Here is a 25,409-nt window from a genome sequence, read left to right on the forward strand (position 1 = left end):
TGCGTATGTGGAATGAACTGCCAGAGGAAGTGGTAGATGCAGGTATTGTTACAACGTTTAAAAGACTTTCGGACAGGTACATGAATAGGAAAGGTTTAAAGAGATACGGACCAAATGGTGGCAAGTGAGACTAGTTTAGTTTGGGCATCAATGAATTGGACTGAAGGGTCTGTTTCCATGCTGTATAACTCTATGACCTTCACTCCTGGTTAGAGAGAGAATCGGCCTACTGTCTTGCAATCTGTTCCTTTGCCTTCCAATAATTTCATATCTTTATTGTTGTCACTGTGACTATACCAACCCTGAACTTTCACCTGACTGCCAAATAAATTGGCCATTGCATTGTTTCCTTTTCTCTCTCAGAGCTTAGCTCCTAACTTCTCAATTCATTTTTGCTTTGGGTATCAAAAATGAAACAGCTTCTTAGTTGCTTCGTTATTCATTTCATTCTGTTTTATTTATATTCTATTTGAGCAGCAGCCTTTAAAACATGATCTTGCTACCAACTATCTTGTACATCTAAGATTAATTTTTTTCTCTTTTCCTGACATTATCTTGAACATGGGATGAATATGAACTACACTTACATCTTCAAAGGTAACAGACATTGAATAGGTCAATAAATTAAGTTAAAAATCACACAACATCCTAGGACAAGCCAAACAGAGACATGCACAAGAATTCCTAGAAGCAGGGCATTCCAACCGGAACTCTATCGACAAACACATTGACTTGGATCCCATTTATCACCCCCTAAGAAAAAGAACAGGAAATGACATCACCACAGGAAATGGTATCACCAACCCAAGGAAACCTAAACACACTAATAGAAAGCGGGCCATGCCACCAGTGCTTCATTCGGATGCTCACTGATGATATTACCTAGTATGGTGACGAAACGTCTGAAAACAAACCTTCCAGTTTAGCAAGCAAACCCACATCCAGGTTCTAGTTCCCATTATACAGGGTTTTTGCTGGATGTTTCTTTTTGTGCGAAGTGGAGACAGAGATCCAATTTTAACTCTATGTTAAAAAGCTTGAAGTGAAATAAAATCAAATGCACTAGTGTGCCTAAATATTCAATTCATTAATAAATCTCTTACATCTTCCTCCTTCCCACCACCAACCAGCACAGTGTATTTTCAGATCTACAGCAGTTCAAGACTATGAGCTCTTGATTTCGAATGCTTGTATATACAATAACAAACCCATACAGGGATGCACATTTAAACATATCCTGTACTCCTAATGACTACTTTATCAGGTCCTGCACTGTGTTCTGACTTGCGGACGAATTGGCTTTCAAATGGACTCAAGATAGAACCCAGGGACTGCCTGTGATCCTGGCATCACCTGTTAGCAGGCGTGCAAGTCAAAACTAACCAACTTAGTCTCTAACATGTTCCTTGAAATTTTGTCTTCCTTCATCAATTGGTTTTAATAACTTGCAGTTTGCACAGGCTGACAGTAGCTTAAAACATCAGACCACACATTGTGATCTCTGAATTCTCTTTTCCACTTTGCTCAAATTCCACTTTTCCAACATTCAGATGGCCTTTTTTTTATGGCTGTTATTCCAAAACATTTTATCCCAGATAAATAGCTGACTTTAAATATTGCGGAATCGTTTCTGTGTTGCAATTTTGCAATTGCAGTCAAATTGTGTTCAGAATTCCACTTGCAGGTTACAGACCAAGTTTCCTCCAACAATGATGAGTGCAATCAGAAATATAAAATCTTCCATGAAGCAATGAGATAAAATGCAGTTCTCCATTCTATTGAGTTGAATTCCACAATGTATCTAAGCATACTAACCTGGTGCAGCATTAATAATGAACCGAAAATGCAGTTATAACCAAAACCAGGATTTAAATTGAAGTTTCCAATTCACTACCTATTAGCAGTCTTATTGTAAATGCCTGAAAATAACACTTTAAACAGGTTATACTCAACCATTTGCTACTTTAATTAGCATTCACTAATTGGCTTGTTGTAAATTAATTCCTGACTCCCACAAGGCACAAGTCAGAAGCGTGATGGAATACTCTCCACTTACCCGTACGGGTGCAGCTCCATCAACACTCAAAACACTTGACAACAGCCAGGACAAAAAGCTACTTGATGGACACCCCCTGCACTACCTTAAATACTCACTCCCTCTACCACTGATGTTCAATGTGTGCCATCTACAAGATGCAATGCAGCAACTCGGCAACATCCTTATACAGCACTTTTCATATACAGTACCTTCTAAAAGGACAAAGGCTACAAATGCATAGGATCACCAAAAACCAAAAGTTCACCTCCATGCAACACACCATCCTAACTTGGAAATAAATATTGTTGTTCCTTCACTGCCACTGGGTCAAAATCTTTGCTAACAACAGTGTGGGTGTCTCTAAACCAAATGGTCTGCAGCGATACAAGGCAGCAACTCACCACCATCCTCTCAAGTGCAGTGAGAGATAGGCAATATGTGCAGGTCTAGGCTGTGAGACCCACATCTTGTGAAAGAATGCAAAAAAAATTGACAAGAGGAAATGTCAATAAAATGCTGGCCAGTGCCTAAGGAAATGAAGGTAACTTGAGAAACCTTCTTGAGTCAATGCTAGCTTGCATTAGCAACCTGGCAGTGTGGCAAAGGCAGATGAGTTGCATGTAATTGTTTTCAAGATGGTGGCGCCAGCACTGTAGGTAGTTCAGGCTCCTGTGCCTGCTGCTCAGGCCAGTGGCATCCTTTTCTCTCTTTCCTTTTTGTCTTTTTTCTTTTTCTTTTCTTTCTCCATCACCAAGGCTGGAGTGGTGTCGGTGGGGCTGTGGTTGCAGCTTTGGCAGTTTTGGTAGGGATTCCCAGCAGTAACGGCAGTGGCCAGAGCAGGGAGCCCTGGGCAGTGGCAGTGCCTGGACCGGGGACTCCTGGCAGTGGTAGCCCAGAGCCTGGACTCGGGCAGCAGCAGTGCCTGGAGCAGGGACTCCTGGCCATGGTAGGACCGGTGTGTCGACCCCTGGTGGTGGTAAGCCTGGTGCATTGACTCCTGGTGGTGGTAGGCCCAGTGCTTTGACTCCTGGTGGTGGTAGGCCCGGGGTGTTGACTCCTGGCAGTGGGAGGCCCGGTGCATTGACTCCTGGCAGTGGTAGGCCTGGTAGGTCGACTCCTGGCAGTGGTAGGCCCGATGTGTCTACTCCTGGCAGTGGTAGGCCCAGTGTGTCAACTCCTGGCAGTGGTAGGCCCGGTGCATCGACTCCTGGTGGTGGTAGGCCCACTGCGTCGACTCCTGGCAGTGGTAGGCCCAGTGTGTCTACTCCTGGCACTGGTAGGCCCAGTGTGTATACTCCTGGTGGTGGTAGGCCTGGTTTGTATACTCCTGGTGGCGGTAGGCCCACAGCCTGGACTCTGGCAACAATGGCAGTGCCTGGAGTGGGGAGTCCTGGTGGTGTTGCTGAGACGACGGTGGCAGCACCAGAACCATGGTCTCCTGGGGCATTCGCATCACTGTTGCTGTTCCCAGAGTGGACTCCTTGAGGACCGGAACACCTTGCAGGAATCCTGGAGCAGTGCTTGAGATCCCAATTTGAACAGAAGATGAACTCTGTTTAAGTCATTTCTTTTATTTTTATCTGTAACTCAAAATGACACTGGATTGTGGTGAAAACAATGCTTCCACTGTATGTTCCATGATATATATGTGACAATAAAATCATTCACTCATTTGAACTGAATCTTAAACTAGTGCGAAATAACTATTGAAAAACTCTAGTGCAAGTAGCTGAGCTGATTCATTTCTAATGTGATTGATCCCGTTTCCAAATTTCACAACCTCTCACAGCTATTAATGCTGGCAGAAGGAATGGGGTGTATGGGCAGGCTGTCAGAGGAATCATCAAAAGTCTACAGCACAGATGAAAAACACCCTTCGGCCCATTGAAACTGCACTGGTCTAAAACAAGTACTTGACTATTCTAATCCCACATTTGGTTCATTTAGCTTACCAACAAAATTGAAAAAGCCGAACACAAAACAGGTTTTGCCCCCCCAACACTAAGCTCCAAATGAACCGGGCAACTCTGCTTGTTTTTCGGGTGGGAAGCCAAATGCAATCCTGAGTGTAATTATTCTGAAGCAGAATCTTTTTTACGCAGCACATCTGCGGTCAGCGACTCTGCTGTTATTTGGAGAAATCAAACTCAATTGCAGTCCCGTACCTGACAGAGAAATTCTGATTCCTTGTAAGAAACTGCATTGTGACAAATGTACTCTTTGCCAGCAACACGAGCCACTTACCTCCTGTTGCTATGGTGATCTGGCGCAAATAATGGCCGTAGAAAGGGAAATCGAAGGACAAAATCACTCTCTGCAGAAAGAATTGAAATGACAAGTGAGTTCATCACAAACCGCATAAACACAAGAGTAAGTGCATTGATTTTTCAAGTAAAAATGGCCAACTTTAAAAAAAATACCCTTTGTCTTAGAGTCATAGAGATGTACAGCATGGAAACAGACCCTTTGATTCAACCCATTCATGCTGACCAGATATTTTAAATTATCCTAGTCCCACTTGCCAGCATTTGGCCCATATCCCTCGAAACTCTTTCTATTCATATACCCATCCAGATACCTTTTAAACATTGTCATTGTACCAGATGCCACCACTTCCTCTGGCAGCTCATTTCATACATGCACCACCCTCTGTGTGAGAAAGTGACACCTTGGGTCCCTTCTAAACCTTTCCCCTCTCACCTTCAACCTATGCCCTCTAGTTCTGCACTCCCCTACCCTGGAAAAAAATACCTTGTTTATTTATCCTATCCATGCCCTTCGTGATTTTATAAACCTCTATGAGGTCACCCCTCAGCCTCAGAAGCTGCAGGGAAAATTGCCCCAGCCTGTTCAGCCTCGCCCTATAACTCAGACCCTCCAATCCTGGCAACATCCTTGGAAATCTTTTCTGCACTGTTTAACTTTAACAACATATTTCCTGCAGCAGGGAGACCAGAATTGAACGTGGTATTACAGAAGTGGCCAACCCAATGTCCTGTATAGCTGCAACATGACATCCTAACTCCTATACTTAAATTGCAAGTTTTAAATGGAGTGAAAACTGGATAACTCCAATTTAGCTGAGGGCTGCTGAAGGAAAAAATCAGTGCACAAAATGTGATTCAACCAAACATCCCCTCCACATCTCTGTCACCGTCAAATCCCTTCCCCATTGCTCACCTGGTACATGGAGATGGGGGGTGAAGGTCCCAGCTCTCCAGTATCATCCAGGAGCCTTCTGGAATCAAAGACTTAATTCCAGGAACGCAGGGGAAAACAGTTTCCCGAGGGGAATGAAGAAATACATTTTGAAACAGATTTAATTTTGCTTCGCAGCTCTGGTAATACTGGATATAGGAAAGTGATTGTTTGACAGACAATCAAGAACCGAACAATGTGGAGTGGGGAGGCCATGAATGCTTTTCAGCCCATTTGCACGGTGGCTCAGTGGCTAGCACTGCTGCCTCACAGCATCAGGGTCCCGGGTTTGATACCAGCCTCGGGCTACTGTCTGTATGGAGTTTGCACATTCTCCCTGTGTCTGTGTGGGTTCCCTCCAGGTGCTCTGGTTTCCTCCCACAGTCCAAAGATGTGCAGGTCAGGTGAGTTGGCCATGCTCACTTGCCCATAGTGTTAGGTGCATTTGTCAGAGGGAAATGGGTCTGTGTGGATTACTCTTCTGAGGGTTGGTGTGGACTTGTTGGGCCAAATGGCCTGTTTCCATACTGTAGGAAATCGAATTGAATCTAAGCAATGAGTCACGGTTTCCACAAGCTAAGTCCATATCGCTGCCTTGCTCCACATTCATTAACACCTGTGGCTAATAAAAATAAGCTTTACAGTGAGCAATTGATCTAGTGATATTTGTGGAAGACAGTTTCAATCTTCTCCCACCATTTGTGTGTAGATGCATTTCCCAATTTCCCTCCTGAGGGGTCTGACACTAGACTTTACCCTGTTGACATAAACTCACAAACCAGCCAAATAATTTCTCTCTACCTAACTGCTCTGGTCCCCTTATATTCTGAAAACTCGGATGGATTCATCTCTTCACTCTCTAAATTCCTGGGGAAGCAGGGACCCAGATTTGATTCCAGCCTCGGATAACGGTCTGTCTGGAACTGTACATTCTCCCCGTGTCTGCATGGGTTTCCTCCCACAGTCCAAAGATGTGCAGGTTAGGTGGATTGGCCATGCTAAATTGCCCATAGTGTCCAGGGATGTACAGCACATCCAGGATAAGTTACCCATGGGAAATGCAGGTTTATGGGGGATATCTTTTGGAGGATCAGTGTGGACTTCATGAGCTGAATGGCCTGCTTTCAGATCGGAGATTTTTATGAGAAAACAGTCCTGCATTTTGTAATTTCCCCCTGTAAGTGCAGTCCTTGTATCCTTCTGGTCAATACATGCTGCAATCTCTCAAGGTCTTCACTCTTGAGGGGAGATGTCCTGCACTGCTCACAGTGCCCCAGTAGAGTTGAAGGTGCATGTATATAAAGGCCGTACCTGTGTAAAGAAGGGTCTGTTCATTTGAAGATTGGTTTGAGAAAGTGGGTGATGTGAGGACAGACAAATTGGGCAGCCAATGACATAACTGCAGCCATTGGATGGTTGTGGATTGGAGGCCATATGACATAACGTCCGAAATGTGGCCATCTAGAGTTGGAAGCCTTACTGGTACATACCATTTAAGACAAAGCAAAGGACAGTCAAAAGACAAATAAAGTGTCTGAATGTAAAGCAGTGCGAGAGAGCACTAGGTGAAAGGATATCGTATTGCTGCTGTAAGAAGGATCAGTAAGGTCCCAGATTGCTGAAACATGACTCAAACATTACTTCCTTATTCCTCTCATCAGCTCAGTCTCAACATTGGAGGTATCTCTAACCATAGAAATGGTTTCCTTCACATCAACTTCTCAATTTAAAAACAAAATCTGGGTAAGCAGCAAAATGATTTCTGAGCAGTTAAATAAACTTCACCATTGAACACTTGTGATAATGGCTGGATGGTTAAGGCAATGGATTAAAAATCCATTGGGGTTTCCCCATTCAGGTTCATGTCATGATAACTATGGCTTTGCAGGCTCATGTTTCAGTGGTTAGCAGATGCCTCATGGTGCTATGTTACCCAGGTTCAATTCCAACCTCAGGTGACTGTCTGCATGGAGTTTGCATGTTCTCCCTGTGTCTGTGTGGGTCCATTCTAGGTGCTCTGGTTTCCTCCCACAGTCTAAAAATATCAAGATTACATGGATTGGCCATGCTAAATTACCCATAAAGTCCAGACAGGGTGAACTAGCCATGGGAAATGCAAGGTTATGGAGTGGGTCTGGGTCTTCAGTGGGTCAGTGATGGGCTGAATGGCCTGCTCCCACACTGTAGTGATTCAATGACCTATGACTGTTGCCTTGTTTGGAGTATTGTGTGCAGTTTTGGGCCCCATATCCAAGGAAAGATGTACTGGCCATGGAGCGTGTTCAGAGGAATTTCATGAGAATGGTCCCAGGAATGAACAGCTTAACATATGAGAAACGTTTGAGGATGCTGGGTTTATACTCAATGGAGTTTAGAAGGATGAGGGGGAATCTAACTGAAACAGAATACTGAATGGCTTGGACAGAGTGGATGTTGGGAAGATGTTTTCATTGATAGGAGAGACTAGGACCTGAGGGCACAGCCTTAGAGTAAAGGAAAGACCTTTTAGAATGGAGATAAGGAGAAACTTCTTCAACCAGAGAGTGGGGAATCTATGGAATTCACTGTCACAGAAGGCTGTGGAGACCACGTCATTGAGTATTTGGAAGACTGAAATAGATAGGTTCTTGAGTATCAAGGAGATCACGGGTTACAGGGAGAAAGCGGGAGAATGGGGTTGAGAGACTGATCAGCCATGACTGAATGGCAGAGCAGACTCCATGGGCTGAATGGCCCAATTTCTGCTCCTATGTCTTATGGTCGTAACATTGTACACATTCATGTCAATCCTTGCCATTGGCTTTAGTTACAAGCCATTAGATTGCTTATGTTGGGGTTTCCCAAAGTATGGATCGGGACCCCATGTGGGGCTACAAAGTCTGAGACACTAATTGCCTCCATAGAGTTGCAGCTGAGTTATAACAGCTGAGACCCCTCTATAACACAGCCCTGCTCTCACCAAACCTCCCCCAATTCACCCAGTCCCAGTTTTTCACATATCTTCAGAAATTCTGAGGAACAGTCATAATGACTCAAAATGTTCATCTGTTTCCTTCTACACAGATGTTACCAGAACCACTGAGTTTCTCCACCACTTTCCGCTTTTTTTTTAATTCCAGGTCTCCAGCCTCCACTGTATTTTGTTTTCACATGACAACTTTCAAACCCTGTTCCAGGGTCAGGGTGGGAAAATGTTTCGGAAGCACTGACCAATATTTTCTAATCCGTGTGATGGACAAAACACAGTATCACACAAACGTAACAAGTTGGGATGGGCTGTACGGTTGGGAGTGAAACATTCATTACACTACACAGAATCATTCTCAAATCGGGAACAGAAACCGAGGAACTTACTGAAGCTTGTCGGTGTGTGTTTGAGAGAATTCCATGGACCCTCACTTTGCTCTTGTCCACCTTCGCAAAGTCGACCCAGAGCTCCTTTGTTTTGGAGTCATTTGGCCCATAGCTTCTGGATATGTAGTAGTTATGGTGGTCTTCCTGAAAGACAATACTCACATTTACAGCCAAAATATCCAACATTGTGCAAAAATCCAAGCTAACTCATTTTTGTCCTTCATATTCTCATCAGTTCACCTTTCAACCTACTCTTGTTTATTAACACTATTCCAAATACTCCAAACAGTTCAACTCACAACAAGGTAATGACAGGGAAGAGCAATATTGAGTTCAACGCTGTCAAATTGTGAATCAATTCCTTCCCTTTCTGTTAGCTTTGCTTGTTACATTGTCTGTCCCCCTATCTCCTCTCCCCCCCTTCCCCAGTGGGACTGTCTGTTCTTCCTAGTCTGGCAGTTAGACACACCATAGTTCTGCCATTATCGCATTCTGATCACTTAATCTGAACTATCGATGCCCTTTCACCCCCAGTACTCCAATACCAGTCCCCTCCCCCACACTATTGCATAAATGCTGCCCCCTCCACACTTCAGAAACTGGAATCCAAAGTCCTGAAGAAGGGTTAATACTCAAAAAGTTGACTTCTCCACCTCCTAATGCTGCCTGGCTTGCTATGTTCTTCCAGCCTCCTGTCTTTCCCCTCCACACCTCACTTCAGCTCTGATGAAGAGTCATCTAGACTTGAAATGTTAGTTTGCTGTCTCCATGGATGCTGATTGACCTGTTGTGATCTCCGGCATTGGTTGTTTCCAAAATAATGACAGGGTAAATTTTGCTGTGTGGCAGGGTTTTAAGAGAGGGTGCTCTGAACACTTGGACAGAGGTTTGGGATGATCCCTAAGGTGAATACTTAAGAACATAAGAACTAGGAGCAGGAATAGGCCATCTGGCCCTTCGAGCCTGCTGTGCCATTCAATAAGATCAGGGCTGATATTTTCATGGACTCAGCTCTACTTATCCATCCTCTCACCCTTAACTCCTTTACTGTTCAAACATCTATCTACCTTTGCCTTAAAAGATATTCAATGAGGTATCCTCGACTGCTTCACTGGGCAGGGAATGCCACAGATATGGAAAGGATGGGGGACTAAACATATACGTGTCACGTTGACTGTTGAGATGGTGCTGTGAGCAGGACAATTGGGAATCGTGGAGGTTACAGAGCAGGTCAAAGCAAGGGCACAGAGGTAATGCTTGTTATGCTTGAATTCCATTGCTCAGCCATTAACATGTGTTAAAGTCTTGCTTACACCGAATAAAATACAGAAGTCATACAACACCAGGTTATAGTCCAAAAGGTTTATTCGAAATCACAGGCTTTCCGAACCTGTGAAGTGTCCACTTCACCTGACAAAGGGGCAGCGCTCCGAGAGCTTGTGATTTCAAATAAACCTGTCGGACTATAACCTGGTATTGTGTGACGTCTGACTTTGTCCACCCCAGTCCAACACGGGCACCTCCACATCATGAATAATATACGACCACCTTTAAGGTTTCCACTTGCAAGCATACAAACAAAGGCCATTCAGTCCTTCCATTCATGAAGATTGTGGCTGCTCTGATTGTGATGTCAAATCCACATTCCCGCCTGCCCCTGATAATCTTTCACCCCCTCACTATTCAAGAATCTATCCATTTTGGCCACAAAAATATTCAATGAACCTGCTCCTACTGCCTTTTCAGGAAGACAATTCCACAGCCTTACAACGTCTGTGAGCAAACATTTCTCGTCATCTCTGTCTCAAACGGATGTTTTCTTTTATTCTTATACAATGACCTCTCGTTTAGGATTCGCCCAGAACAAGAAACATCCTCTCCACATCTACTCTGTCAAGACTCTTCAGGATGTTTTATGTTTCAACCAACGTTTCGGTTCACGGAATCACTGAATCATTATGGCCTATTGTGCTGCAGCAGCTCTATTATCTCTTTCAAGCCTATTACCCAGTGCCAATCTCCTGCCTTTTCCCCATATCTCCCACATACCATTTCGATCCAAATAATCATCCAATGCCCCCCTTGAATGCCTCAAGTGAACCTGCCTTTATTGCACTTCCAAGCAGTGCATTCGAGACCTTAACAAAAGATTTTTCTCACATCACCATTTCTTCATTAACACATGAGTTTGAATCTGTACCCTCCTGTTCTTTTACAAGTGGAGACAGTGTCACTCTGTCCAGCCCACTCATTTCAAAAACCTCAATTGCTTTAAAACTTGAGAGGAAAGGGGTAACTGTGTCCACTGATTCGGAGCCCTCTGAAGTGGAGGAGTGAGGTTCACAGCTCCATCGTTCTAGCCCCAGCCTGCAAAACAAGCCAATACTCCCGTCTATTCCCCCCACAACAACCCCTCGCTGCACTCACTTCCGTTCAACTTCACCATCCACCTGAAAAGAACAATAAAACAAAAACAATAATTCTTGTAAATGAATTAACTGCCCATACATTGGGCGGCACTGCAGCTCAGTGGTTAGCATGGCTGCCTCACAGTGCAGGGGACCTGGGATCGATTCCAGCCTTAGGCAACTGTCTGTATGGAGTTTACACATTCTCCCCGTGTCTACGTGGGTTTCCTCCCAGAGTCCAAAGATGTGCAGGTTAGGTGGTTTGGCCATGCTAAATTGTCTGTAGTGTGTAGGGATGTGCAGGCTTAGGTGGGTTAGCAATGGGAAATGTGGGGTTACAGGGATTTGGTGCAATGCTCTTTGGAGAGTTGATGTCGATTTAATGGACTGAGTGACCTATATGATTTTGAAGTATACAAGACGAGGCAGACCAGTATATATCATTCACAAGTTTTACTGGTTCATTCGGCAAGGGCCAATGGCGGACCATATTGAACCAAAGAGTTATCCCCATGCACCTGTTTGGTGTCCCCTGCTTGCCTGAACTATGACGGGAATTAAAGCTGTGTTATGATGAACTCTGGGCCTTCGGTGTCTGGTGAGCATTCTGAGCACATCTAGCCTGAAAATAAGGTGAAGCCAATTCCCCCTCAAATAGTAATGACTTTCCCAAAAGCTTTCGGCTAAAATCATCTCAATGGTGAACGTATAAAACGTTCTACAGTTATATAAGGCAGTTAGCCTGAAAGGGTTAACTCTGATCTTTTGTATAGCTCCACCCACCAGGATATAAAGAACTCTCTGGAAGGAGCTAGTCAGCTCTAGTTGTCTGTTGTAGTTATTCCAGTTTATTAGCCTTTCCTCTAATGACAATAGATTTACAACCTGAGTTAGCCTGGGAAGTCTTAACAGATATGAACTTTTCTTACCAAGTGTGATATAATTAACTGGTCTTAAGCTCATATAACCTGTATTTTAGTTAATATGTAACAAACTACTTATTGTTATTCAAGCCATTTCTGCCAATACTTTTTTAGTGATTACTCTACCACCACTGAATATGCGCCATAGACAAGTATTACAAATATGGCCCATAGACAAGGATTTCAAGAACAATTGGTGACATCATATCCAAGCAAAGGATTGATACCAGCTAAGAACATATCTTCTAGCACCTACAATTAAACAGAATGAAACATTTTCAATATACAATTTGACAATTTCCAAGGACTACACCCAAGCAGCCTCAGTTCCAACTCCATATTAAGAAATACGTTGGGTAGATTGGAAGGAGGGTGCACCATTATACAAGACATTTGTTGTTGTGAGAATGTTGGGATAGGTCAGGGGCCAAGTCATAGTGGTTTCCCACAAAAGCTTGCATTGTCAGAAATGCAGCAACGTTGAGCAGTCCTGGAAAACCAGGAGGGATTGAGGAATGTGGTGAGAGATACAGCTTTAATCCCTGCCAGAAAAAGTTGCAATTGGTGTTCCATCGGGACTATAACCTCCTCAACTGGCAAACCCTAAAAGCAAGTTAACACCATGCAGTTCCTTCATCTCCAACTTTTTAATCTGTTCTCCAACTTCCCAGCTACTAAGAAATGAATAGAGTCCAATCTCTACCATATGACCATTTAAGCATCACTCTGTCATGAGTGAAAAATACTTCCAAGAAATCTGAAGAAGAAGTTTGTGTTTATAGAGTCATAAAGATGTACATCCTCTCCCTATAGCACAAATCCTCCAACCATGGCAACATCCTTGTAAATCTTTTCTGAACCCTTTCAAGTTTCACAACATCTTTCCGATAGGAAGGAGACCAGAATTGCACACAATATTCCAACAGTGGCCTAACCAATGTCCTGTACAGCCGCAACATGACCTCCCAACTCCTGTACTCAATACTCTGACCACTAAAGGAATGCATACCAAACGCCTTCTTCACTATCCTATTTACCTGCGACTCCACTTTCAAGGAGCTATGAACCTGCACTCCAAGGTCTCTTTGTTCAGCAACACTCCCTAAGACCTTACCATTAAGTGTATAAGTCCTGCTAAGATTTGCTTTCCCAAAATGTAGCACCTCGCATTTATCTGAATTAAACTCCACCTGCCACTTCTCAGCCCATTGGCCCATCTGGTCAAGATCCCATTGTAATCTGAGGTAACCCTCTTTGCTGTCCACTACACCTCCAATTTTGGTGTCATCTGCAAACTTACTAACTGTACCTCTTATGCTCACATCCAAATCATTTATGTAAATGATTAAAAGTAGAGGACCCAGCATTGATCCTCGTGGCACTCCACTGGTCACAGGCCTCCAGTCTGAAAAACAACCCTCCACCACCACCCTCTGTCTTCTCCTTTGAGCCAGTTCTGTATCCAAATGGCTAGTTTTCCCTGTATTCCGTGAGATCTAACCTTGCTAATCAGGCTCCCATGGGGAACCTTGTCGAATGTCTTACTGAAGTCCATATAGATCACATCTGCCGCTCTGCCCTCATCAATCCTCTTTATTACTTCTTCAAAAAATGCATCCAAGTTTGTGAGACATGATTTCCCACGCACAAAGCCATGTTGACTATCCCTAATCAGCCTTGGTTGTTTCTTGGTAAAGTTTCCCTCCTTTGTATTGTTTCCAAAATAACATTTACAGCAGGACAATGTTGCACAAAGTTTATGAGAACTAGCATCCCAACTTCTAATGGATTTAACTTCCCACATTTATCTTCAGGTGTCTCACCTAATTTCTTAAGGAGCACCATTTCCTCTAATAACATGAAGGTGGGAAAATGTCTTATGAACCATAAAACACTGTTAACATTTGTGCTGTGAAAGGTGGTGCTTAAGGATTTTTAATTAAATCCAACGTTGATGTGCCATTCAGTCACCGAGTTCAGTGGAGATATGTTGTGAACCTCCAGAAACTGGAGTGGTATAAATTAACACTAGCAGCATCTTCCTCCCTACCTCCCTGTTATTTTAAAAATTAACTGGTTCTGCAAATTAATTGTCCATTGAACTTAGGGCAGAAAATTATATGACGTAATTAACAGCAAAGATTGGCTTTTAATCATGCAATAATCTCCTAATGACTTTAAGCAGCCAGCGGTCACAATCCAGAAGGTACTGCCTGAGAGGGATTCAGTGATGGTTTTCAGAAGGGAACTGGAAAAGTACGAGGGAACATTTCTATTGAATCTATCTTCCTAATCAACCTGTTCAGAGGTGTTATTACACACATCTGGAGCATGTGGCACTTGAACCCAGTCCTCTCAGTCCAGGGGTAGGGACACTAACGCTGCACCACAAGAGGGTCCTTCAGAAGCATCAGGGAAAAAGCCTGCGAGTGAAACTAGTGCTTGCAGAAATCCAGCACGAGATCTGAAGGGCCAAATGGTCTCCTTTACAGTCGTGGTTATTCTATATGGCATTCACTTCCAGTTGAACCCATTGATCCACAAGTGGCCAATTTAAAGCGGGAGTCTCATTCCTTTAGATAGAAATATTACATTTTACATCTTTCAAACAGAGAAACTAGGTGCAGGAATAGGTCACTCAACCCTTCAGGTCTCTCCACCATTCAATCTGATCCTCTGTTTCCTTTCTGCCTCTTTCACTCTGTCTTTCCATCTAATCTTGCTTTCCCTCTCTTTCTGCACCTGGTTTGATGTTAATTTCACTCGCTCGAATTCTTCCTCCCTTCTCAATCCTCCCCCCCCACTGACTTGTTTCTGAAGATTTCAATTTCTTCAGCATTACTATGAAGTGATGAGATCGGGTACTGAGTGGTTCTGCAGCATCTGGTCTGTACCTCCCTTCCCTACCTCCTCCACATCTTTTCTCGGCATTTGGTTGACAATGGATGGTTGGTGAGACCCTTTGGAGAATGTGAGACGTTCTGCTGCTCATTGCAATTCTTCTCCTTCAGTTTTCCTCCTGAAAGTAGGTCTGACCCAGAGCACTCATTAGCATCCACAATAGATGATGCAAGGAGGTGAATCCCGAATCCATCCCTACTGGACAGGCTTTGATCCCCATGCACCAACCTGATCATTCCAACATCCAGCCACCTGAGCACAGAATCACAGGCCCTACACTTATTGAGACCGTTCCCATCAATTCCAACCTCTTCTATTCAGTGTGTGCAGAGATTTTCTCCTCTGCCATAACTGGCCTCTCAAGATTCTATGATTCTATGTAGATCTGATTGAAATCTGTGCTTGAAGTTATACAAGTGAGCTGACCCAGGGAAATGAGGTGCAAATAGCCCACAAAAACATAGAAAGCAGCTCTGAAGAAGGGTCACTGAATTTGAAACATTATCTCTGTTTCTCTCCACGGATGCAGGCAGACCTGCAGAGTTTCTCCAGCAATTTCTGTTTTTGTCTATTCCAGATCTCCACAGTTCCTCGTTTTTAAGTGTAAATAGCCAACTTTTCACCAATGAATCTAAGACCCATTATTGGCCAACCTGGCAGTAATATTACCGAAGAAAGGGAAGTCACTTCAGTATTTAAAGGGTGGTTAATAAATGCCCATTAACGTGATGATGTACTCTTGTACATGTGACAGTAAAATCCAATCTAACCTAATCTAACACGTGATCAGAAAGAGCTTAATTCTGTGTCTTAATGATAAAGGATAATTTTGTTCCAAACTATCTGTTCAGCTATGTCTAGTCTCAGGTCAGGAAAGCGACCAGATTCACTGCCTTAGTTTTGGGAGAAATGTTACTTTTTGACAATCATTTTGGATAATTTCAGTAATGCCAGATCACCATTTTCTTTCTTCGATCATTTTTGTGCAGAGATTCCTCAAATATTACCAACAAAGCAGCTGATACTTTATCCTCGACAGGTTTAGAACTCCATACATTACGCTAAGGAGGGGACAATAGCCTGGTAGCATTAGAGCTGGAACGTTAATCCAAAGACCTAGGTAATGTTTTGGTGGCCCAGGTTCAAATCCTGCTATGGTGAAATTTGAATACTTTCTTTTTAAAATCTGGAATTAAGATTCTAATGATTACTATGAATCATTGCTGCTTGTTGGGCAAAACTTATCTGGTTCAATAAGTCCTTTATGGAAGGAAACTGCCATCCTTTTCTGGTCTGTGGTTGACTCTAAGTGCCCTCTGGGCAACAGGAATAGGCAATAAATACTGGCCTAACCAGCAACAATCATACCTTGTGAATGAATTTTTTAAAAAAAGTCTGCCTGAGAGTTGACCTGTTTCAGAGAAACCCTGAGAGAAAATGGTGTTAAAAATCATAATGTTAGTGGGTTAGTAACCGAGGCCCTTTGCTCGGGATTTAAACCAATTGAATTTAAATTTAATGTGTATAGTCTAGAGGATTATGCAAGGCTCAATTCTGCTGATCATGAGATCTATGATTGATTACCTTTAAAACTCATCTCATTCTCCACTGTTCAGGGAAGGGAATCTGCCATCTTTACTTGGTCTGGCTTACATATGACTCCAGACCATCAGCAATATGGTTCACTCTTAATTGCCCTGTGAAATTTTGTTGAGCAAACCACTCAGTTCAAGAGCAATTAGGGATGGACAGCGAGTGCTGGTATTGGCCACATCCCATGAAAAGGTAAATAAAAGAAAGGAGAATCAATTAAAAAAAAGGAACTCATTTCATTTCGAGTTTGCTCTTTAGAGCTTGAGCAGGGTCAGGGACCTTACAGTAGCCAATGCTGATTGAATGCTTTCTTAGGTCAGTCGTATGTTTTCTGTCTCCAGGTAAATCCTTGTACTTTTGCCATTGTCCATGTGGATTCAAGAGCAAGCTAAAGGCTACAAGTTCTGTCGTGAGTTACCTCCTGACTCCAAAAAGCCACCCTCTGTAAGGTGTAAGTCACAAGTATGTTGGAATACTCTTTACTTGTCTGGATAGACACAGCTCCACCAACACTCAAGAAACAAGACAAAGCAGTTCATTTGATTGACAACCCATCTACAATCTTTACTGTTCACTCCCTCCAACACTGGCACCCAGTAACCACAATATGTACCATGCAGAAATCTCCATTGATAGTTTCTTCCAGAACTGTGACCTCCGTCACCTTGAAGAATAAAGGTAGTTGATGCATAGGAATAACACTGTCTGCAAGTTTGCATTCATAAATTTGTGATAATACATTACAGAACATTTTCACTTGAACAATACAGAATCTGCAATAAAATTCAACTTGTCTCCAAGCAACATGTTTTACTGTTAGGTGCCTCAGTACAATTGTAATAGTCTATATTTATGATAGAAATTCCATATCTGGCATACAGCCAGAGAGCAAAACATTTCAAATTGAAAAACTGTAATCAAAATAAACTTTTCTCCATCCCCATGTTCGATTCTGAGGTGCCTCTGATGTTTACATTCTTGGTCAGGCACATAGCCCAAGGGATATTCCAGTTTCTAGCTCCTCAGTGCGCTATGGCCTAAAGGCCTTGGACAGTGACCTTAACTCATGGTGCCTCTATGGCAGAATTAGAATTAGCTTTATTGTCACATGGACTCAGGTTTACCAGTCGCCAGTTACAGCGCCATCTTAGGTACAGATACTTAAGTGTGTCCTTCAGCATGGAGTCCTGAGCACTGGAATGTGTCAGTCTATAACACCAGGTTGAGACCAACCCTTTACCCTAGACGACCCACAGGTTTTGGGGAGACAGAAAAGCATCTGTTACTCAACTGATAGTCCTCCAGGCAGAGTCCACATTTTTCTCAATGGATGTCCCTGGAATGATCCTGTCGGTTAGCCCTGTGTCACAGAACTACTCGGGCTGAACCTCATTAAGATCAATCAATCTCTCTCCAGATCTCTTCCCAAAGGAACATTCCAATGGGATTTGGACAACAGTCTCTTACTCATAAAAGAAATCACTTTATGGGCAAAATTCTGGGGTGGATGGAGAGACTCCGTGGGTTGGGTATGAAGGATCTGACACCAAGGATCTTTCTCACCGGCTTCCAGCCTATGTCTTGGTGCTTATTTGTAAGCTCTGACAACAAGACCTTCTGCTAAATCTCTTTGACTGGCTGCTCAGGTAACCATCTGACAGGACCCGCTATCTCCTTTTCTCACACGGCCTTGAGGATATTAAATGGCCTTGTCCTCGAAGATGTCACTCCGCACACCCTTTTTCACTGTGAGGGGGTGGGAGTGGTGGGGGGTGGAGGGGGTGGGGGAGGGCGTGGTGAGGGGGGTGGGTGCAGTGGCCAAGGGGAACAGGCAGCCTGGCATGTTGTAGCTATATGGAACATTCCATGGCGATATGACCAGACCCATCCTAGGGACATGGTGTTTGCAAACCGAGGATCTGCATACAACTTGATGCAGCTGCAGAGAGAGGTATCCATCAGTACGAGGGTGATAAGGTTGATGAAGGTGAGGACGTACCTTTCCCATTTATCTAAAGATTTGTACATTGTGTCAATCAGTCCATTTCTGACATCCAGGTGGCATGGAGGTGACTCAGATGGTTTCCATGGTGCAGGAATGAATAGTGGGCCAGACCCAGCAGGAGTAACAAACACCACATGGCCAGGTTCTCACCTACAATGGAGAGCCAGCATCACTCTCATGTGTCAGAAAAAGGCTACTTGCTCTTTCTCATTTTTATCACATGCCCTGTCCTATCTGAATCATATCCCTAGCACCTTCATGTAATTGGACCTGACAGTGAGGGGGACAGTTGGCCCAGTTCCCGAACAACGTAACCTTGCTCTTGCCTCAACTTACCTTGGCTCATGAAGCTAGTCACAACTGGCTACTAATGCTAACTGTTTCAGCCTACTGTCAGCAGAAGACAGGGACAATGTCCATGTGCAGGGAGCCTTGACCTGAGCACCTCTGGGGGAGTGACCTAACTTGTGCATACATCATTGCTGGTGGAACCAGCAGGGAATTCTATCAAATCCATTCACAGGACAAGGGACAGTGTACACACCTGCTTGATTCCAGGATTGTTCAGAAGGATTTCTAATTCCTGCCCATTGATTGAAAGTACCTTACTGACATTTTGCTAGAGCAGCTGAATCCTATTTTGGCTTCTCTCCCCATATGCCATTTCGGACAGTACACCCATCATGTAGGGGTGGGAAATTTTGACAAAGGTCCAGGGTAATGAGTTAGCTGTCCACCTCCCTGTTGGAGCTGAGGTGCAGTATCTCACACTCCCACGGAAATGTGATATCAAAAGATGGAACTGGATACTACAAATGTTACAGGCCCTGACAACAATCCGGCAACAAAATCCTGAAGAATTTGCAGCACCTCTAGCTAAGCTGTTGCAGTACAGATACAACACTGGCATCCATCCGACAATGTGGAAAATACCCACATTGGTCTGTACACAAAAAGCTGGACAAATCCAACCCAGACAGTTACGGCCTTATCAGTCTACTCTCGATCATCAGTAAAGTGATGGAAGGTGTCATCAACAGTGCTATCAAGCAGCATCTGCTCAGCAATAACCTGCTCAGTGACACCCAGTTTGGGTTCCACCAGGGCAACTCAGATCCTGACCTCATTACAGCCTTGGGTCAAACATGGACAAAACAGCCGAATTACAGAGGGGAGGTGAGAGTGACACCTGTTGACATCAAGGCTGCATTTGACCGAGTGTGGAATCATAGAGGAGAAAGTGAGGTCTGCAGATGCTGGAGATCAAAGTTGAAACTTTATTGCTGGAACAGCACAGCAGGTCAGGCAGCATCCAGGGAACAGGAGATTCGACGTTTCGGGCACAGGCCCTTCTTCAGGAATGAGCAGAGAGTGTTCAGCAGGAGAAGATAAAAGGTAGGGAGGAGGGACTTGGAGGAGGGGAGTTGGAAATGTGATAGGTGGAAAGAGGTCAAGGTGAGGGTGATAGGTCGGAGTAGGGTGGAGGCGGAGAGGTCAAGAAGAAGACTGCAGGTCAGGAAGGCGGTGCCGGGCTGGAAGGATCCGGCTGAGACAAGGTGGGGGGAGGGGGGATGAAGAAACTGGTGAAGTCCAAGTTCATCCCCTGCGGTTGGAGGGTTCCCAGTCGGAAGATAAGACGCTCCTCCTCCGACCGTCGGGTTGTTGTGGTTTGGCGGTGGATGAGTCCAATGACCTGCATATCCTCGGTGGAGTGGGAGGGGGAGTTGAAATGCTGTGCCACAGGTTGGTTGGGTTGGTTCGTCCGGGTGGCCCAGAGGTGCTCCCTGAATCGCTCCGCAAGTAGGCGGCCTGTCTCCCCAATATAGAGGAGGCCACACCGGCTGCAGCGGATGCAGTAGATGATGTGGGTGGAGGTGCAGGTGAATCTGTGGCGGATATGGAAGTTTCCCTTGGGGCCTTGGAGAGAAGTGAGGGGGGAGGTGTGGGCGCAAGTGTTGCACCTCCTGCGGTTGCAAGGGAAGGTGCCGGGAGTGGTGGTTGGGTCGGTGGGGGGTGTGGATCTGACAAGGGAGTCGCGGAGGGAGTGGTCTCTACGGAAAGCTGATAGGGGAGGGGAGGGAAATATATCCTTGGTGCTGGGGTCTGTTTGGAGGTGGCGGAAGTGACGGCGGATGATGCGCTGTACATGGAGATTGGTGGGGTGGTAGGTGGCCCTAGCAAAACTGGAATCAATGAGATTGGGGGGGGGGGGAGGGGGTGTATACTCTCCACTGGCTGGAGTCATAACTGGCACAGAGGAAGATGTTTGTGGTTGTTGGAGGTCAGTCAACTCAGCTCCAGAACATCTCTGCAGAAGTTACTCAGGGTCATGTCTTAAACCTAACCTTCACCTGCTTCACCAATGACCTTCCCTCCATCAGAAGGTCAGAAGTGGGGATGTTTGCTGATCATTGCACAATGTTCAGCATCATTCATGACTCTTCAGACACTGAAGCAGTTCATGTTGAAATGCAACAAGATCTGGACAGTATCCAGGTTTGGGCTGGCAAGTGGCAAGTAACATTCGTGCTACACAAATGCTAATCAATGACCATCGCCAATTTGAGACAATTTAACTGTCACACTTTGTCATTCAATTAGTGATACCATCACTGAATCCCTCACAATCAACATCGTCAGGGTTACCATTGACCAGAAACTCAACTGGCTACACAATGGTTACAAGAGCAGGTCCAGAGGCTAGGAATCCTGTGGTGAATAACTCACCTCCTGATTTCCCGTAGCCTGTCCACCATCTACAGGGCACAAGTCAGGGGTGGGTTGGAATACTCCCCATTTTCCTGGATGAGTGCAGCCCCAAACCACTCAAGAAGCTTGACACCATCCAGATAAAAGCAGCCCATTTGATTGGCAGTATATCCCCAAGCATCCCCTCCCTCCCACCACTGACACTCAATAGCAGCAGTGTGTACTATCTACAAGATGCACTGCAGAAATTCACCAAAGATCCTTAGACAGCACCTTCCAAATCCAAGACCACTTCCATCTAGAAGGACAAGAACAGCAGATACATGGGAACACCACTCTCTGCAAGTTCCCCTCTAAATCACTCATCATAGTGACTTGGAAATATATCACCGTTCCTTCACTGTCACCAGGTTAAAACCCTGGAATCCCCTCCCTAACAGTACTGTGGGTCAACTTAAACCACACCAATTGCACTGGTTCTAGAAGGGAGCTCACCACCATTTTCTCAGGGGCAATTAAGGATGAATAATTAATACTGACCCAGTGACCATTGCCCAAGTCCCGTGAAAGAACAAAAAAATACCTCATGGTGCCTCTCCTTTTAGCAATGATTGAAAAAACAAACAACTTCTTAATAACTCAACTAGCTGCCACTGGACTGTCAAACAATATTTCTTTTTGTTTCAATCTCCAATGGTTTTATTATTAATAACTGCTCAAAGAAAAGTAAAAAAGAACACACATTTTATTGTTAATGCTCACTTTGATTTTTCTTCTGGGATCGCTGGCAATTTATTGTTTATTCTTCGATATTCCAGTACAATCCTAGAGGGCTTTTGGCTAGGATGGGGATTAGGAAGGGTGAGATAGGTCTTGCTAAAACTATGACCACATCCAGAATATCATGAACATCTTTGTCAGGAAAGATACTGTGGCATTGGAAGCAGTCCAGAGAAGGTTCACTCGACTGACACCAGGTGTGAAGAGGGACTTTTTTCGAGTAGGTTGGGTTTGTACACTTTACAGTTTTGAAAAATGAGAGGTGCCCTTTTGAAACATATAAAATTCTCAGGAGGCTTAACAGGATAGATGTGGAGAGATTCCTATCTCTGTAATCTACTTCAGGCCTACAAAGCTTCAAGATACAGTCTTTGTCATAGAAGAATACAGCACACAGACAATGTTTGATTTTTCTTTCTTTATTCATTCACGGGATGAGTATGTTGCTGGCCAGGCCAGCATTTATTCCCCATCCCTAATTGGCCAGAAAGCAGTAACAGTCAACCACATTGCTGTGGGTCTGGAGTCACATGGAGGCCAGACTAGGTAAGGATGGCAGTTTCCTTCCCTAAAGGACTTTAATGACCCAAATGGGTTTTCCCTAACAGTCAACAATGGTCATTATTAGACAACTAATTCCAGGATTTTATTGAATTCAAACTCCACTGTCTGACATGGTGGGATTCAAACAGGGACTTCAGGATGTTACCGGGGTCTCAGATTAACGATCTAGCGATAACACCACTATCCCTCTCCTTTGATGTTGGCCTTGATGATTACTTTCAAGGGGATTAAAATTACTAACAGGCAGGGAACATGTTTAATTGATAATCAGGGTTATCAGTCCTTTCTTTTATTTCTATTTATCATCTACTGATTTTAAAAAAATACTCAATGTCATATTAAGCAAGTGCACTAGGTAGTGCACTAGCAAAGGAAAGCAAGCCTCTCAGCGCCACGTGATTATTAAGCATCTGCGATTGGCATTACAGAAAATAATGCCAGATGGTTTCATTCTTGTATCTGGTGTCTATGGATTTGGAATGCACGCATCATCATTAAAGTCTGAAATGGTGCAAATGTCTGGTGAACCCAAAGCACGGGGGGGGGGGATTGGGGGAGGGGGGGGTGGGCAGTGAGGTACAGTCACACTGCATTCACATCTCATGCAATGTGCAGCACTGCACCTGGTCCTGACCTGGGCACTGAAGAACACTTTGGATTCTCCAGTCAAAAGAATTCTTGGGCTCACATTGCTCTTAGGCCACTTCTGCTGTTTCACTGTTGCCGGGCTGATTCATAAATTTGATAAACAGCTGGAAATCTCGGCCCAGCGGAGAGTCGTGAAAAGTGATTATCTTTGAGGTGGAGCAGTCTGTCTGCCCAAAAGCTATTTGCTTCTTAATGGAACTCACAAACATTAGACAGATGCAATCCAAAAAGGGGGAAAAAAGGACATGTGTTTGTAATAAATATCACATGTGAATATTCAGTAACTTTTGGGATTAACTTAGTTTGTTTTCTAAAGTTATATTCTTCCGTTCTGGTACTTCACACGATAAGTCAGATGCAGGTGTGGTCTTCAAATAGAACAGGTGCATTACTTGAACATGGTCTGCTTCTGTAATTTAGTCAACATTTAACCTAACTGGACCAGACCTCAGTCCAACAGGAGCTCAAACAGTGGGTATTCAAGGGCAACTGATATATTTCCTGCCTCCCCAAAACTTTTTCACCATCTATAAGGCACAAGAGGTCAGATGGAAACTGATGAACGTAGCACCAACAATATTCAAGAATCCCAAGAATCCAGGACTAGGTCAGCCACTTGGATTGACACGCATCCACCATAGAGTCATAGAGATGTACAGCATGGAAACAGACCCTTCGGTCCGACTTGACCATGCCAACCAGATATCCCAACCCAATCTAGTTCCACCTGCCAGCACCCGGCCCACATCCCTCCAAACCCTTCCTATTCATATACCCATCCAAATGCCTCATAAATGTTGCAATTGTACCAGCCTCCACCACATCCTCTGGCAGCTCATTCCATACACGTACCACTCTCTATAGAAGTTGCTGGAAAAGTTCAGTAGATCTGGCAGCTTCTTTGTAGAAGAAATCAGAGTTAACGTTTCAGGTCAAGTGACCCTTCCTCTGAGTTCTACCTGACCTGCTGAGCTTTTCCAGCAATTTCTATTTTTGTCTCTGATTTACAGCATCCATAGTTCTTTTGACTTTTACCTTAAACATTAACTCTCTCTACCCCTATTGGATAGTGGCAACAATGTGTGCAATGTCCCAGATGCATTGCAGCAACTCACTGAGGATTTTTTGACACCAACTCCCAACCCTGTGATTTTCACCATCATTACAACCCGCATAGGAACAACACCACTTCCAGCTTTCCCTCTAAGTTATAGGGCATCCTACATTGGGAATATGTTGCTATTCTTTCATCATGACAAATTCAAGATTAGTCTTCCCAAAACAGCACGGTGTGAACAACTTCAGCTGTTCAAGAAAGCAACTCACCAGCATCGCCTTGAGGGCAATTAGAAACAAGTTATGCAACAAAGTTAACATGTGTTATGTTTACAGACTTGGCTTCCAATAACATTGTGCAAATAGTGTGGTGATGCTGTGGCTTTAAGAGGTTATTAGTCCTGATTTGATTTTGAAGAGAGGTTATAAAGCAGAGATACTGAACAGTCGACCAAAACCACTCGAGTAAACAGCTTAGGAGCCCCTCGTTTTTATTAAAAGTTAGAAAAATGGAGGCAGTGCAGAATGGGTGTGGCCAGCTCTCACAGGATCTGCACCAGGGTTTCTAGTTTTTGTTAAGTTTGTAGGTTGAGCTTTAAGTAGTTGCTGTTGTGGGCTTGAAGAAACAGAAGCTATCTTTACCCACTCTCAGTTACAGCTAGAAGCTGGGGATTCCCCATGCTGCTGGGTTACTTGGGAGACAAATTGATGTTTTCTGAATTTATCTTTTTTGCCAAGGGTTGTTTATGGGATGTTACTATATTGGGACAGTTAATTAGTAATAGGTACTGTACTTATTATTCAATTATGTTTTCCAATAGAGTTAAGTTATTCTAAATTTCTTTCTTTGGTTGTGTTTTAACAACAGTGTTTAAATAAATTGCGTTTTGCTTAACATCGAGTAGTTTGATCAGTCGCATCGCATCTGGAACACTTCACTTCACATTTGCCTTTAAAATAAGAAAAGTTAGGGTCTAGGCTACCTTCCTAAAATATTTTAAGGGGGTTTGGTCTGGTCCATAACAATAGGAACATCTAAAAACTGATAGGAAATGTGAGAAATGTATTCTTTAACATATTACTAGTCAATCTCTCAAGTGTTTGACTGGAGATTAAGGTATTCCCTTAACATTTCTATTCTTTATTTGGCTGGGTTTCTCCGTTCTAGTCTGCCTCGCGCATCAACCTCTTTTGACTTTGCTCTTTCTATCTTTCTCTTACAGGGAGCCGAT

General features: G+C 43.9%; 1 protein-coding gene across 1 annotated transcript in view; it reads right to left on the minus strand.

Moving 5' to 3' along the window:
* Positions 1–25,409, minus strand: part of LOC122539786 (plexin domain-containing protein 1-like) — a 276,627-nt gene that overhangs the window by 159,688 nt on the left and 91,530 nt on the right. The window contains exons 3-4 of the mRNA XM_043674842.2: positions 8,591–8,734; positions 4,283–4,352 (exon numbers count right to left, since the gene is read on the minus strand). Of these exons, the coding sequence (XP_043530777.1) occupies positions 4,283–4,352; positions 8,591–8,734 (214 nt within the window). The remainder of the gene's footprint in view (positions 1–4,282; positions 4,353–8,590; positions 8,735–25,409) is intronic.

The sequence above is a fragment of the Chiloscyllium plagiosum genome, unplaced genomic scaffold, assembly GCF_037043375.1.
Source record: "Chiloscyllium plagiosum isolate Xiang-an unplaced genomic scaffold, Cpla_swu_hap1 HiC_scaffold_32, whole genome shotgun sequence".
Classification (NCBI taxonomy): Eukaryota; Metazoa; Chordata; class Chondrichthyes; order Orectolobiformes; family Hemiscylliidae; genus Chiloscyllium; species Chiloscyllium plagiosum.